The sequence below is a fragment of the Rhinopithecus roxellana genome, chromosome 11 (assembly GCF_007565055.1).
Source record: "Rhinopithecus roxellana isolate Shanxi Qingling chromosome 11, ASM756505v1, whole genome shotgun sequence".
NCBI classification, from domain to species: Eukaryota; Metazoa; Chordata; class Mammalia; order Primates; family Cercopithecidae; genus Rhinopithecus; species Rhinopithecus roxellana.
Window position 1 is genome coordinate 114,592,940 of NC_044559.1, and position 14,145 is coordinate 114,607,084.

General features: G+C 44.1%; 1 protein-coding gene across 3 annotated transcripts in view; it reads left to right on the forward strand.

The window, feature by feature from the left end:
* OLAH (oleoyl-ACP hydrolase) overlaps positions 1–8,978 on the forward strand; it is a 29,951-nt gene extending 20,973 nt beyond the window's left edge. For all 3 annotated transcript variants that reach the window (XM_030940024.1, XM_030940025.1, XM_030940026.1), the window contains exons 6-8: positions 1,025–1,194; positions 7,736–7,818; positions 8,785–8,978. In XM_030940024.1, coding sequence (XP_030795884.1) covers positions 1,025–1,194; positions 7,736–7,818; positions 8,785–8,927 — 396 coding nt within the window. In that variant the 3' untranslated portion in view covers positions 8,928–8,978. The remainder of the gene's footprint in view (positions 1–1,024; positions 1,195–7,735; positions 7,819–8,784) is intronic.
* Positions 8,979–14,145: the final 5,167 nt, after the last annotated feature.

The window sequence follows — 14,145 nt, forward strand, 5'->3', positions numbered from 1 at the left end:
GCCATTATTTCCCTATCTGGTGAATTCTGGTCCAGTATGATGATGATGCTAGGGATACTATTAGGTTGATGCAAAAGCAATTGAGGTTTTTGCCACTACTTTCTTTTTCTTTTTTGAGATAGAGTCTCACTCTGCTGTCCAGGCTAGAGTGCAGTGGCACGATCTTGGCTCACCGCAACCTCTGCCTCCTGGGTTCAAACGATTCTCCTGTATCAGCCTCCCGAGTAGCTGGGACTACAGGCGTGTGCCACCACAACTGGCTAATTTTGTATTTTTAGTAGAGATGGGGTGTCACCATGTTGGCCAGGCTGGTCTTGAACTCCTGACCTCAGGTGATCCACCTGCCTCAGCCTCCCAAAGTGCTGGGATTACAGGTGTGAGCCACCACGCCCATCCTGCCATTACTTTCAATGGCAAAAACCATAACTGATTTTGCACCAACCGAATACTTGCTGTTGAAAAGTCCCTTAAATCTCTTTCAATATCATTCTCTCCCTGTTTCCCTGAAAAGCACTTCAACTGTTCTCTACTGGTACTATTCCTGCCATCTCTGAGCTAATGCTGACCAGAGTGCTTTTTCCTTCATTCTGGGTCAGCTGGGAACGTAACCAACTTTGAGCAAAGTAACTGCATCAGAACCAGGAAAGACTCGTTGAAATTTTAAAAGGGGACAGTGATGTCAAGTTCTTAGAACTACCATGGCTTTTTCAACTTGGTGCTGTTGCTCCTGCTGCTCTTCCTCCTACCTCTTTGGTCTTCCCCACTTCATCTGGAGAAAGATCCTGCCTGTCCCAGGATTCTAAATCTACAAAGCCATTTTGGTGGCATTATGATGCTGCAGTTATTACTGATGAACCTTCTCCCTGCTTTCAAAACGACATAGTTCTTTCCTGAAGCCTGTAGATAAAGCAGTCTCCTTCCCAGCCTTGGTTTAATGACTTTTCCCTTAGATCAACAGTTTTCAGTTTATGAGCCAAGTGTGTTATATGAAATATCAGGCCTGTGTTGTTGTTCATGTTTCAAGTCAAAGGCCTGGCTTCACATTCCCAAAGAAGATGAATTGTCAGAAGAACAAATTAGTCATTACCTTACGGAATTTGGAGGCACCCCCAAGCATTTTGTTGAAGACAAGGAATTTGTGCAACAATATAGTCCCATGATAAGGGCAGATGTGAACCTTGTTAGTAGTTGCACGTAAGTAACAGAGACAGGCTTTTTTCTTTCTTTTTTTGGTACAATTACTTGTAGAAAAACATAGATTGGCAGTGCTCTGAGTTTGCTTATGTGGGAAGACAAAATTCTAAGAGTTTGGTTTCATTTCCTTTGGGGCCACCTATGGTATGTATACTGGTTTATAACGGAGCCTAGGCACAGAAATTGTATCTATGAAAGATGTCCAGCATGGCCAGGCACAGTGACTCATGCCTGTAATTCCAGCACTTTGGGAGACCAAGGCTGGTGGATCAATTAAGGCCAGGAGTTCAAGACAAGGCTGGCCAACATGGCAAAACCCCATCTCCACCAAAAATACAAAACTTAGCTGGACATGGTGGTGCACACCTGTAATCCCAGCTACTTGGGAGGCTGAGGCAGGAGAATCACTTGAAGCCAAGAGGCGGAGGTTGCAGTGAGCCAACATCATACCACTGCCCTCCAGCCTGGGCAGAGCGAGACTCCATGTCAAAAAAAAAAAAAATGTCTAGCTTGTATTTTTCTTTAGAAAATATATGATTAGACATGCATATTTTATCACATAATAACATAGTAAATATTTTTTGAGTAAATTAATGCAAAAGCATTTTCATCTTCTTGGAAGGGTCAGCAGAAATAGATTGTTAGTTATTTTAAGTGTGGAGGCAAACCAGTGGGGAGAAATAATCTGGGTTTGATTTTTTGTAAATTTTGTTCCAGAACTCATTAAGTTCTATGAATATCTCTCCATTCCCTTGTCTCATGGGATGTCTGTATAGACATTTGATTCTTCTGATAGAACTGAAGTCCTGATACTCTGTATCTCCTTCCCCAATAATCTTTTTTATTTTTATTTTATTTTATTTATTTGTTTTGAGATGGAATCTCACTCTGTCACCCAGGCTGGAGTGCAATGGTGTGATCTTGGCTCACTGCAACCTCCGTCTCCCAGGTTCAAGCGATTCTCCTGCCTCCTGAATAGATGGAATTACAGGCACCTGCCACTACACACAGCTGATTTTTGCATTTTTAGTAGAGGCAGGTTTTCACCATCTTGGCCAGGCTGGTCTCAAACTCCTGACCTGAGGTGCTCCACCCACCTCAGCCTCCCAAAGTGTTGGGATTATAGGCGTGAGCCACTGCGCTCGGCCAGGAATACGTGTTTGAGATCTACTGCACAGCATGGTGACTACACATGTATATTTCAAAATTGCTAAGAAAGTAGATTTTACATGTGCACATCATTTTAAAAAGTTTAAGTATATGAGGTGATGGATATGTTAATTTGCTTGACTTAATCATTCCATAATGTATACTTATATCAGAATATCACATTGTACCTCACCAATTTATACAATTTTATTTGTGAATTTAAAACAAAATTGAAAAAAACTGAGAAGTAATCCAAATCACTATGGACATTCAGTGCAATCACCGATGCAAAAGCTGGCTTTTTTTTTTTTTTTTTTTTTTTTTGAGGCAGAGTCTTGCTTTGTCGCCCAATCTGGAGTGCAGTGGCACAATCTCGGCTCACTGCAACCTCTGCCTACCCCGTTCAAGCGATTCTCCTGCCTCAGCCTCCCGAGTAGCTAGGACTACAGGCGCAGACCACCATACCCAGCTAACTTTTGTATTTTTAGTAGAGACCGGGTTTCACCATGTTGGCCAGGATGGTCTTGATCTCCTGACCTCGTGATCCACCCACCTTGGCCTCCCAAAGTGCTGGGATTACTGGTGTGAGCCACCGCGCCCGGCAAGCTGGCTTTTAATAATTAAGCCTTGCACAATAGTGAAACATGCCATCTTTAAAGTCCGCTTAGCAGACTGAAACCCTGCGTCTTATACGAGAATCTGAGCAAGTTTCTTTAACAGTTTGTTTCTCATCTGTCAAAGGGATAAGAATAGCAACTCTTCAAGGTGGTGTGTGAGAATTAACTGCTTGGTAGAGGGGCGGGTCTGGCACACAACAAACCACGAGCTGTTTTTAAAAAACAAAACGCAACCAAAAAACTCACAACCAATGAGTTTTTTCACTCCAAAGAAAGCTCCCAAACACCACAAATAAAACGTTAACATAAATCATTCATGGGGACATTCCACTTATAGAATGTAGAAAATGTTGACATTCTCACCCTTTCTCCAGTGAGTCGAATTGCAGCAGTTACTCACAACTTTTAACTTCCTCTCTCCAAATTTCAAAAACTCTTCCAAATCTTGCTCTTTGGCTCCTTCTCCTTTTCAATCGGTCCTCGTTATGTCCCAGCTTTTTCCAATACAAATGAAATCAGGCCTACAGAGTTTTTCCAGTTCTCTTTCCCCATCATTACCACCAAAGCTCAGAGCTGGTGGCCCAAATGGACATTGTCAGCCAAGAAGTGCCAGAAGCTGTGACTACTTCAACTCATAGAAGCTGTCCTCCTCTCTTGCTTGGGACAATCGTTCCTGTTCCTCCTCTGGGATCCTGATGCCACATATACCAGGGTGTTTCATAATTGATACTGTCCCAAATCTCTTGCAAGTTCTGTTTTTTTAAACAAGTTTCCTTTGTGCTTCAGTGTGAAGAATTTCCTCTGCCTGTCTTCAAGGCCACTGACTTTCTTCAGCTGTATCAAGTCTACTGATGAGCCTGTCAAAGGACTTCTTCATTTCTGTTATTTCTACAAATTCCATTTGACTCTCTTCTGGTTTTCACCTTTCTAATGAAATTCCCCATGTGTTCATGAATGTTACCCACCTTTTCCACTAAATCTGTTGACAAATTAATCATACTGTATTTTAAAGTCCCTGTATGCGAGTTCCAACATCTGGGTCTTACCTGCGTCTGATTCTTTTGACTGCTTTGCCTGTCAACAATGGGTTATTTCTTAGTTTCTTATGTGTCTGATAATAATAATAATTATTATTTTTTGAGGTGGAGTTTTGCTCTGATTGCCCAGGCTCGAGTGCAATGGCGCAATCTCAGTTCACTGCAACCTCCGCCTCCTGGGTTCAAGCAATTCTCCTGCCTCAGCCTCCAGAGTAGCTGGGATTACAGGCACTTGCCACCACGCCCAGCTAAGTTTTTGTATTCTTAGCAGAGACGGGGTTTCATCGTATTGGCCAGGCTGGTCTCGAAATCCTGACCTCAGATGATCCACCCACCTCGGCCTCCCAAAGTGCTGGGATTACAGGCATGAGCCACCATGCCCGGTGATAATTTTATAAAATCAAAACCCAGTTATCATGCATAAAAACAGTAGAGACTGAAGGTAATGTTTTACACCTAAATTTGAGCACGTGTCTCCTTTTTGACAGGCCATTAGTGTGGGGAGTTGAGTTAGTCTAGACTGGGCTTGAGCTGGGTAGGGTTTTGTTGTTGCTGTGATCACCTTCAGTGCACCACCAGCTCTCAAATTCTCTTGTATAATTACTATGTGTCTGGTGTGGGATGCAGTTGTTGCAGAATTTTTCTCAGCGGTCCTGCCCTACCTTTGGCGTTCAGTGTTCCCCGTGACTCACAGAACAGCCTCTCTTCCTCCTGTTGCCCTCCCCAGTGTAGACAGCTGTTGCTTGTTACTCAATGTATGTTAGCCTGTGGGTAACACAGGGAGTTCCTGGACATCCTAGATAGTCTGAAGCATGAGTTCTAGGTGCCCTCCACCCCGATGCCTGGCCTCTGTGAGTGGGGCTTTCTCAGCATACCTGCTCCTTCTCTCTTGCAAACACATTTTTGCCTTGTATCTGTGGTTGCCTTGGTGGAAGATTCCTGCCCCGTCCTACAAGCAGCAGAACTCTGCTTGGTTTTGGTGTAGAATTGTTTCCCATCCCTTCCTCAGGGGTCAGGGCTTATGCTTTTATCCTCCCCCCGCTGCAGCCACAGGGCTTCACCTGCACCCTGGGTGAGAGGGTTTCATGCCCCTCCTCCAGCAGCTTAAGGCTTCTGGTTACAATGAGAGCAGACCTGGTTAGGTGGCAGTCTAGTGCCAGTCCAACTGCCACAGCTAACTAACTGCACTGTGGAGGTGTCTCTCTAGCCTCTTGCCTCACTCCTAATTTTTCTCGTCAACTCCTAGTGAAGGCCCATGGAAAAGAGGCTGCATGGCTGGGCATGGTGGCTCATACCTGGAATCCCAGCACTTTCAGAGGCCGAGGCGGGCAGATCACTTGAGGTCAGGAGTTCGCGACCAGCCTGGTCAACACAGTGAAACCCCGTCTCTACTAAAAATACAAAATTAGCTGGGTATGGTGGCAGACACCTGTAATCTCAGCTACCCAAGAGGCTGAGGCAGGAGAATCGCTCGAACCCAGGAGACAGAGGTTGCAATGAGCTGAGATCACGCCATTGCACTCAAGCCTGGGCAATAGAGCGAGACTCCATCTAAAAAAAAAAGAAAAAAACAACACAAAAGAGGCTGTGAGTCAGTATGAACTCTATCTAACACACCATTCTCACTGGGTCTCCAACACTTTAAAATTTCGGCTAATTTGAGTCTTACCACATGTACAGCAGATACCTCTTCTGCCTCGACATTGTGCCACCTGACCTTGTCTACTGGCCCCATCTCTCTGTAGTGGGAATCTGTCCTCCTTGGAATTTGATTTCTAGCTTGCCTCGCAAACACAGCTCTCTGTTGAGTTCACAAGTCATGATGCTGTAGTTTTTCTGTTTTTTGTTTTTTTTTCTCATAGTTAGGATGGGGTGTGGGTGTGGGGTGCTGCTGCTTTTTTACATTCTGGGCATGAGCTAATCCTTGCTGGGATGATTGCAAGACCCACTCCCGTGGACCTATCACATACACTTGGTCCCGCTCTGATCCATTACCCACACTCTATCCAGAGGATAAAAGTCCAGTTTGATCATGGTGTACCTTGTTTGATCTTTTTGGTGACTTCCCTTCACTCTTAGGACAACCAAATTCCTTTATGTAGCCTAGACTTATACCTGCATACCTCTTATACCTTAATTTGTCCCAATACTCCACTTTGTTCCCTGAAAAATAGCCTTTGTTGTTGTTGTTGTTGTTGTTGTTGTTGTTGTTTTGTTTTGTTTTGTTTTTTGAGAGGGAGTTTCGTTCTTGTTGCCCAGGCTGGAGTGCAGTGGCGCGATCTCGGCTCACCGCAACCTCTGCCTTCGGGGTTCAAGGGATTCTCCTGCCTCTGCCTACTGAGTAGCTAGGATTACAGGCATGCACCATCATGTCCAGCTAGTTTTGTATTTCTAGGTGCCCTCTACCCCGATGCCTGGCCTCTGTGAGTGGGGCTTTCTCAGCATGCCTGCTCCTTCTCTCTTGCAAACACATTTTTGCCTTGTATCTGTGGTTGCCTTGGTGGAAGATTCCTGCCCCGTCCTACAAGCAGCAGAACTCTGCTTGGTTTTGGTGTAGAATTGTTTCCCATCCCTTCCTCAGGGGTCAGGAGACAGGGACCCCATCTCTCCATGTTGGTCAGGCTGGTCTTGAACTCCTGACCTCAGGTGATCCACCCGCCTTGGCCTCCCAAAGTGCTGGGATTACAAGCGTGAACCACCACGCCTGGCCTTTTTTTTTTTTTTTTTTTTTTTTTTTTTTTTTTTTTTTAAGACAGGGTCTTACTCTGTTGCTCAGGCTGGAGTGCAGTGGTGCAATCACAGGTCACTGCAGCCTTGACCTCCTGGGCTCAAGTGATCCTCTCTCCTCAGCCTCCCAAGTAGCTGGAACTACAAGTACATGGCCACACCTGGCTAATTTTTTTATGTAGTAGAAATGGGGTCTTGCTATATTACCCAGGCTGGTCTCAAACTCCTGGTCTTAAGCGATCCTCCCGCCTTGCCCTCCCAAAGTGCTGGGATTATGGCACGAGCCATCACACCTGACCTAGCCATTAATTTGTCATCTTTCTCTTCCCTCTCTTTCTGCTGGCTCTTTGCCCTTTGACTGGTTCTTTTCTATTCATTCAGGTTTCAGATCCTCTCCCCTTCCTCAGGAGACCTGCCTTGATCCTATCCCCACCTACAGCCTCCTGCCAAGAGTTCTCCATCCCCTGGACTTGGTAGCACCTTCCATCTCTCTCTAGTTGAATGATTGCTTCTGTAATGTCTATCTCCCAGCCAGTCTCTCAGCTGCAGGAGGGAAGGGACTGTGTTTGTTTCTCCACGTGCCCCTAGTGTCTAGCGCAGCACTGAGCCTCTGACTCAATAAACATGTTTGCTGCTGTTGTGAGGTTCTGTGCAGAGCAACCCTCTGCTGGGCCAAGGAGAGCTGAGAGTTACCAAAGAGGTCTTTGTTTCTGATGATAGTTTAAAGGACTGGCTCCACCAGCCTTACCTTGAGTTGAACTGTGTGCCCCAGTGCCATCCTGCTGCCATTTGTCACATCCTAGAAGTTAGATATTGGAAATTAGTCTCCACACTGAGTCTCAGGCAGGCTTTGACAGGTAGAAGTGCCATTGATAAAAAATGTTTTACACTGCTAGAAGTAGCCAAAGAAAAGAAGTGAACCCACCCCAGGTTTCATTGACATTAGGAACAGGAAAAGATCCTGGGATGTTGATTTTGAACAATTACTAACCAGCTCTTTTATGTTTACAGCTCTAACATACCATCTAAGGCTGTTCTTTCTTGTGACTTAACATGTTTTGTTGGATCTGAAGACATAGCAAAGGACATGGAAGGTGAAATTATTTTTAGTCTCGGGTATTGTATTGAAATATATGTTTGATGACTTTAACCTGTCACCCAGGCTGGAGTGCAATGGCACAATCTCAGCCCATTGCAACCTCTCCCAGGCCAGCTTTTAAATTTTTTTTATTTTTAATTTTTGTGGTTACATAGTAGGTGTATATATTTATGTTTGATGGTTTTTGACCAATGTCAACTAGCAGTTACTGCAATGAGTAAAAAATTAGTTGAAGTTGTATTTAGTATAAAAGGAGAGATGTTGGTCTTATGTAAAATGAGAACTGCTGTATACTGATAGGTCTCAAAGAAATAAAAAATGCAGGACACCTAGTATAAAAGTTAAAGAAAGAGGAAAGATACATGAAACACAGCTTAACAGTCAAAGACAGGTTTTCTTAGGATAAAACCTGAGAGGGGTTCCTGGCCGATTTCAGTCAGGAGCACTTTCTCTTACAGATGAAGGGTATACTGGTTTTAGGGTGAGGGGCTTATTACAAGCTTGGAATGTTCTGTGTGAGGGAGAAGTTTTATGGTGGGGTTGAAATGTCTCTGGGAGGAGGGGAGGTTATCTTGGGGCAGACATCTTTCTGGCGGTCAGAAGCAGGGTTATCTTGAGGCTGTCATCTTCCTGGCCGGAGGGGGGTTATCTTGGGACTAACATGTCTCTGGTTGGGGAGGAGTTTGGAACGTTTCTGGTTGGAGATGTTATCTGTGGTTTATGGTTGTGGTGACCTCAGCCATTAGACTGATGCCCTTTGGATTTAGGTGGTTTTTGATTAAGGTAAACTTTAGAAGGAGGGGCTTGGCCAAGATGGCAATGCTCCTGCTTTGTCACCTGGAGCATAAGGCTTTGAAAGTAACTGTACTCCAGGGTGTCAGCTCTTAAAGAAATAATGTCTTGAAGTGAATCTTTAGTTGCTGTTGGGGTTGTTATTGAATATAATCTTGTTTATTTTCAGCCTGGAAAGATGTAACCAGCGGAAATACTAACATTCACCAGCTTCCAGGGGATCACTTTTATCTTCTGGATCCTGCCAATGAGAGATTAATCAAGAACTACGTAATCAAGTGTCTAGAAGTATCATCGCTTGCCAATTTTTAGATATTTTTCCTTTCACTTTTAAAATAATCAAAGTAATATGATACTCTTTTCTTTTCTTTTTTTTTTTTTTTTTTTTTTTTTGAGACGGAGTCTTGCTCTGCCACCCAGGCTGGAGTGCAGTGGCCGGATCTCAGCTCACTGCAAGCTCCGCCTCCCGGGTTTACGCCATTCTCCTGCCTCAGCCTCCCGAGTAGCTGGGACTACAGTCGCCCGCCTCGTCGCCCGGCTAGTTTTTTGTATTTTTAAGTAGAGACAGGGTTTCATCGTATTAGCCAGGATGGTCTCGATCTCCTGACCTCGTGATCCGCCCGTCTCGGCCTCCCAAAGTGCTGGGATTACAGGCTTGAGCCACCGCGCCCGGCCTACTCTTTTCAGTTATTCAGCTGTAGCTCAGTTTTATTCAGATTGGAAATTACACATTTTCTACTGTCAGGAAGATTCATTACATCAATATATTTATGTATCTTGGGACAAAGGTCAAGCCAGTAAAGAATACTTCTGGCAGGCCAGGTGTGATGGCTCATGGCAGGCCAGGCGTGATGGCTCATGATCTGCATGTCGAGGCAGGCAGATCATGAGGTCAGGAGTTCGAGGCCAGCCTGACCAACATGCTGAAACCCCCCTCTCTACTAAAAATACAAACAATAGCCAGGTATGGTGGCCAGCTCCTGTAATCCCAGCTACTCAGGAGGCTGAGGCAGGAGAATCGCTTGAACCAGGGAGGCGGAGGTTGCAGTGAGCCGAGATCGCACCACTGCACTCCAGCCTGGGTGATACAGCAAGACTCCGGCTCAAAAAAAAAAAAAAAAAAAAAGAATACTTCTGGCAGAGTCTTTTATCTTCATATTAAAATCTCACTTGATTCTCCTTTATGGGAAGTTTGTCAACAAAATTCATGACTGGTAAATTATCAATTTTTTCCTTCAGTTAGTTTAATGGTGAAGATGATTAACGGGAAATGCTTGAAGTAAATGATTGTTTCAACAACACACCATGGCTCAAAGCTTGGTCTCATTTTTTCAAATGTAGAATAGCCCCATATAGTAAGAAAATGTAATCTACTGCTTTCTTTAAAGAAGATAGCTCTAAATAATTATTGTCACCTGTACAGGCACGTCCTCAGAATGCTTATACCCCAGCCCTCTAAGGAGTTTCTTCTACACCACTTGCTTGGGGGGGTCTCTGCCACCCTGGCATAACTGGCTGGGACCTGGGTCCAGTCCCCCCAGTGGACAACCAATCTAGAGTCTGGCCCGTGACAAAGGGAGTGGTCAAGCACAAATGTCGCACCTAAGAGGCTGCCTCAGCCTCACTCAGCAATAACTTGAACTTGACTTAGGGAGAAAGCACAACAGCTGGAAGTAAACTGGAACCAAGAGAAAAAGAAAAGCAGAAATAGGAGCCAGGCACAGTGGCTCAACACCTGGAATGGAAGGCTGAGTAGGAGGATCATTTCAGGTCAGGAGTGTGGGAGACCCCCGTCTCTACAAAAGATTTTAAAAATCAGCCAGGCATGGTGATGTGCACCTGTGGTCCCAGCTACTTGGAAGGCTGAGGCTGAAAGATTGCTTGAGCCCAGGAGGTCAAGGCTGCAGTGAGCTAGGATCATGTCATTGCATTCCAGCCTGAGTGACAGAGTGAGACCCTATCTCAAATAAAAAAAAAAGTACATAAGGTCTTAGTAAATAAGATGAAGGAAAATGCATACAGGTGGTATTTTCTGAAATTTATCACTTTTTTAAAAAAGTACAAAAAAAATAAAATTAACGATTTGGGGGAGGCACTTTGAGTTAGAATTCATGTAATAAATTTAGGCTACAAATAGTCTTAAGCAAATTATGTTGTAGTATGTGTTGCACTTTATCCTTTAATTTGATACTATTTCCAGGGTTCCCTTACTGAAAGATTGGTACAAAAGTAATTGGGAGGTCGGGCGTGGTGGCTCACGCCTCTAATCCCAGCACTTTGGGAGGTCGAGACGGGCGGATCAGCTGAGGTCAGGAGTTCAAGACCAGCCTGGCCAACATGGCGAAACCCATCTCTACTAAAAATACAAAAAAATTAGCTGGGCGTAGTGGGAGGCTCCTGTAATCCCAGCTACTAGGGAAGCTGAGGCAAGAGAATCGCTTGAACCTGGGAGGCGGAGCTTGCAGTGAGCCAAGATCGTGCCACTGCACTCCAGCCTCGGCGACAGAATGAGACTCTGTCTCAAAAAAAAAAAAAGTAATTAGGATTTGTGATTATTAATTTGAAAAATGTTTAGTCGATATAGTCTACAAATTGAAGTTTCATGATGGAACCAATGCCAGGCTTTGGGGGTGAGCTTTTCCCCCTGCATCTCTACTTGGTAGAGGTAAAGTTCATATGGGAACAACTTTTAGGAGATTTCAAGTCCTCAACTGTAAGACACCAAGTCTGTCATTGCTGGTGTCTTCTCTTTGAAGGAATTAGGCCTCAATATCATTGTGGAAGATGTCTATCATTAGGCGAAATTTAGAAAGATGAGAATTATCTCAATTGCCAAAATTTTCCCGATGAGAAATCAACCTTGATTTTTAAAAAACTTTTTGAGATAACTGCAGATTCCCTTTTATTTGTAAGAAATAATACAGAGAGATTTGTGTAGCCTTTAACCCAATTTCCTTTAATGGCAACCGTTATAGGAAACTATAGTGTAATATCACAAGCAGGATATTGGTGTTGCTACAATCAGGACACAGAACATTCCATCACTGCAGGATCATCCCTCCTGCTGCCCTTTTAAAGCCACACTAACCTCCCTCCTCCCTGGCAACCACTATTCCATCCTTTGTGTCTATAAATTTTCCCTTTCAAGAATCCTGCTGGACGCGTTGGCTCGTGCCTATAGTCTCAGCACTTTGGGAGGGCGAGGTGGATAGATCACCTCAGATCAGGAGTTCCAGACCAGCCTGGGCAACATGGTGAAACCCTGTCTCTATGAAAAATACAAAAATTAGCCGGGCATGGTTGCACACACCTGTAGTCCCCGCTACTTGGGAGGCTGAAATGGGAGGATTGCTTGACCCTGGGAGGCAGAGGTTGCAGTGAGCAGAGATCGTGCCACTGCACTGCAGCCTGGGTAAAACAATGACACCCTGTCTCAAAAAAAAAAAAACAGAAAAAAAAAAAAAAAACAGAAAAAAAAAAAAAGAAAAAGAACGTTATACATGTAACGTTGGGGACTGGCTTTTTCTGCTCAGCATAATTCCCTGGAAATTCATCTAGCGGACCCAGACAGTTCTGTTGTGGTGGTGGTAGTAACATGAATTGATCTATTCCTCTGGTCATACAATTCCACATATAAATTTTTATGCAGGGAATAGAGGTGTGCTATTTTAGGGGATATTTATTTATTTATTAATTTTTTTTTTTTGAGAAGGAGTCTCACTCTGTCGCCCAGGCTGGAGTGCAGTGGCCGGATCTCAGCTCACTGCAAGCTCGGCCTCCCAGGTTCACGCCATTCTCCTGCCTCAGCCTCCCGAGTGGCTGGGACTACAGGCGCCCGCCACCACGCCCGGCTAGTTTTTCATATTTTTTAGTAGAGACGGGGTTTTACTGTGTTAGCCAGCATGGTCTCGATCTCCTGACCTCTTGATCCGCCCGTCTCAGCCTCCCAAAGTGCTGGGATTACAGGCTTGAGCCACCGCGCGGGGCCAGGATATTTATCTTAAGGAATCTCAAACAATTTTCTGAATTGTTAACAAGAGACTATCTTCTTTCAAAGAGCCTGTGTACCATCCAGAAAGACTGAATAGGGGGCCAATATTATATTCCAGACTCTTTGATAGAACTGAACAGATGGGGTACAGTAGTGGTACAGTTTATCACTAGATACATTTTAGTTTGGTTTTTCATTTGTCTTAAATGTAAAAATTCAAAGAAAAACAGGAGATATTTCTATGGTGGCTTTTTAAATTTCTTTAAACTGCTATGGACAGACTTGTAAATTTCTTTTTTCTTTTTTTTTTTTTTGAGATGGTGTCTCACTCTGTCCCCCAGACTGGAGTGCAGTGGCGGGATCTTGGCTCACTGCAAGCTCCGCCTCCCGGGTTCATGGCATTCTCCTGCCTCAGCCTCCCTAGTAGCTGGAACTACAGGCACCTGCTGCCACCATGCTCAGCTAATTTTGTGTATTTTCAGTAGAGATGGGGTTTCACCGTATTAGCCAGGAGGGTCTCGATCTCCTGACCTCGTGATCTGCCCACCTCGGCCTCCCAAAGTGCTGGGATTACAGGCTTGAGCCACCACACCCAGCCTCTCTTTCAATTCTTAGAACAGCCCTTTGAGAGTGATATTATTTTCCCTCCTCTACAGATAAGGCTTAATAAGGTTAAGTACTTGCCCCAGGTCACCTAGCACGTTCACAGATGAATGAGGACCTGAACCAAGTATGTTCTCTAGTTCACAGTCTCTGTATCACTGTGACCTCAAAGCCACATGGTGTAAGGAAGGAACAGTCTTGCCATTGATTCTTTCTTTCTTCTTCTTTTTTTTTTTTTTTTTTGTTTTTGAGACGGATAATAATTTTTGTATTTTTAGCAGAGATGAGGTCTTGCAGTGTTGGTGAGGCTGGTCTCGAACTTCTGACCTCAGTGATTCACCCACCTCGGCCTCCAAAGTGCTGAGATTACAGGCGTGAGCCACCACACTCAGCCTTGCCATTGATTCTTAATAACCTATTATTATTTCACCAGTAACATTAACTCATTGTAACAGAACAGATGTGCCGAAAGAACAAACAGCTGTTCAAATCTGTACACATATTACCAGGGCGAGACTTTCTAAAAAGTCAAACAACAACAGATGTGGAGAAAAGGGAATGCTTATACAGTGTTGGTGGGAATGTAAATTTGTACAACCTCTATGAAAAACAGCACGGAAATCTCTGATGGAACTAAAAATAGAACTACCATTCTACCCCGCAATCCCACTACTGGGCATCTTCTTAAAGGAAAAGAAATCATTCTATCCAAAAGATACCTGCACTTGTATGTCTATTGCAACACAATTCACAATAGCAAAGATATGGAATCAACCTAAGTGTCCATCAGCGGATGATGGGATAAAGAAACCGTGGTATATGTATGCCAGGGGATATTACTCAGCCATAAAAGAAAATGAAATTACGGCTTTTGCAGCAACATGAGTGCAACTGGAGGCTATTATCTTAAGTGAAAAAATTCAGAAAAAACAAAAG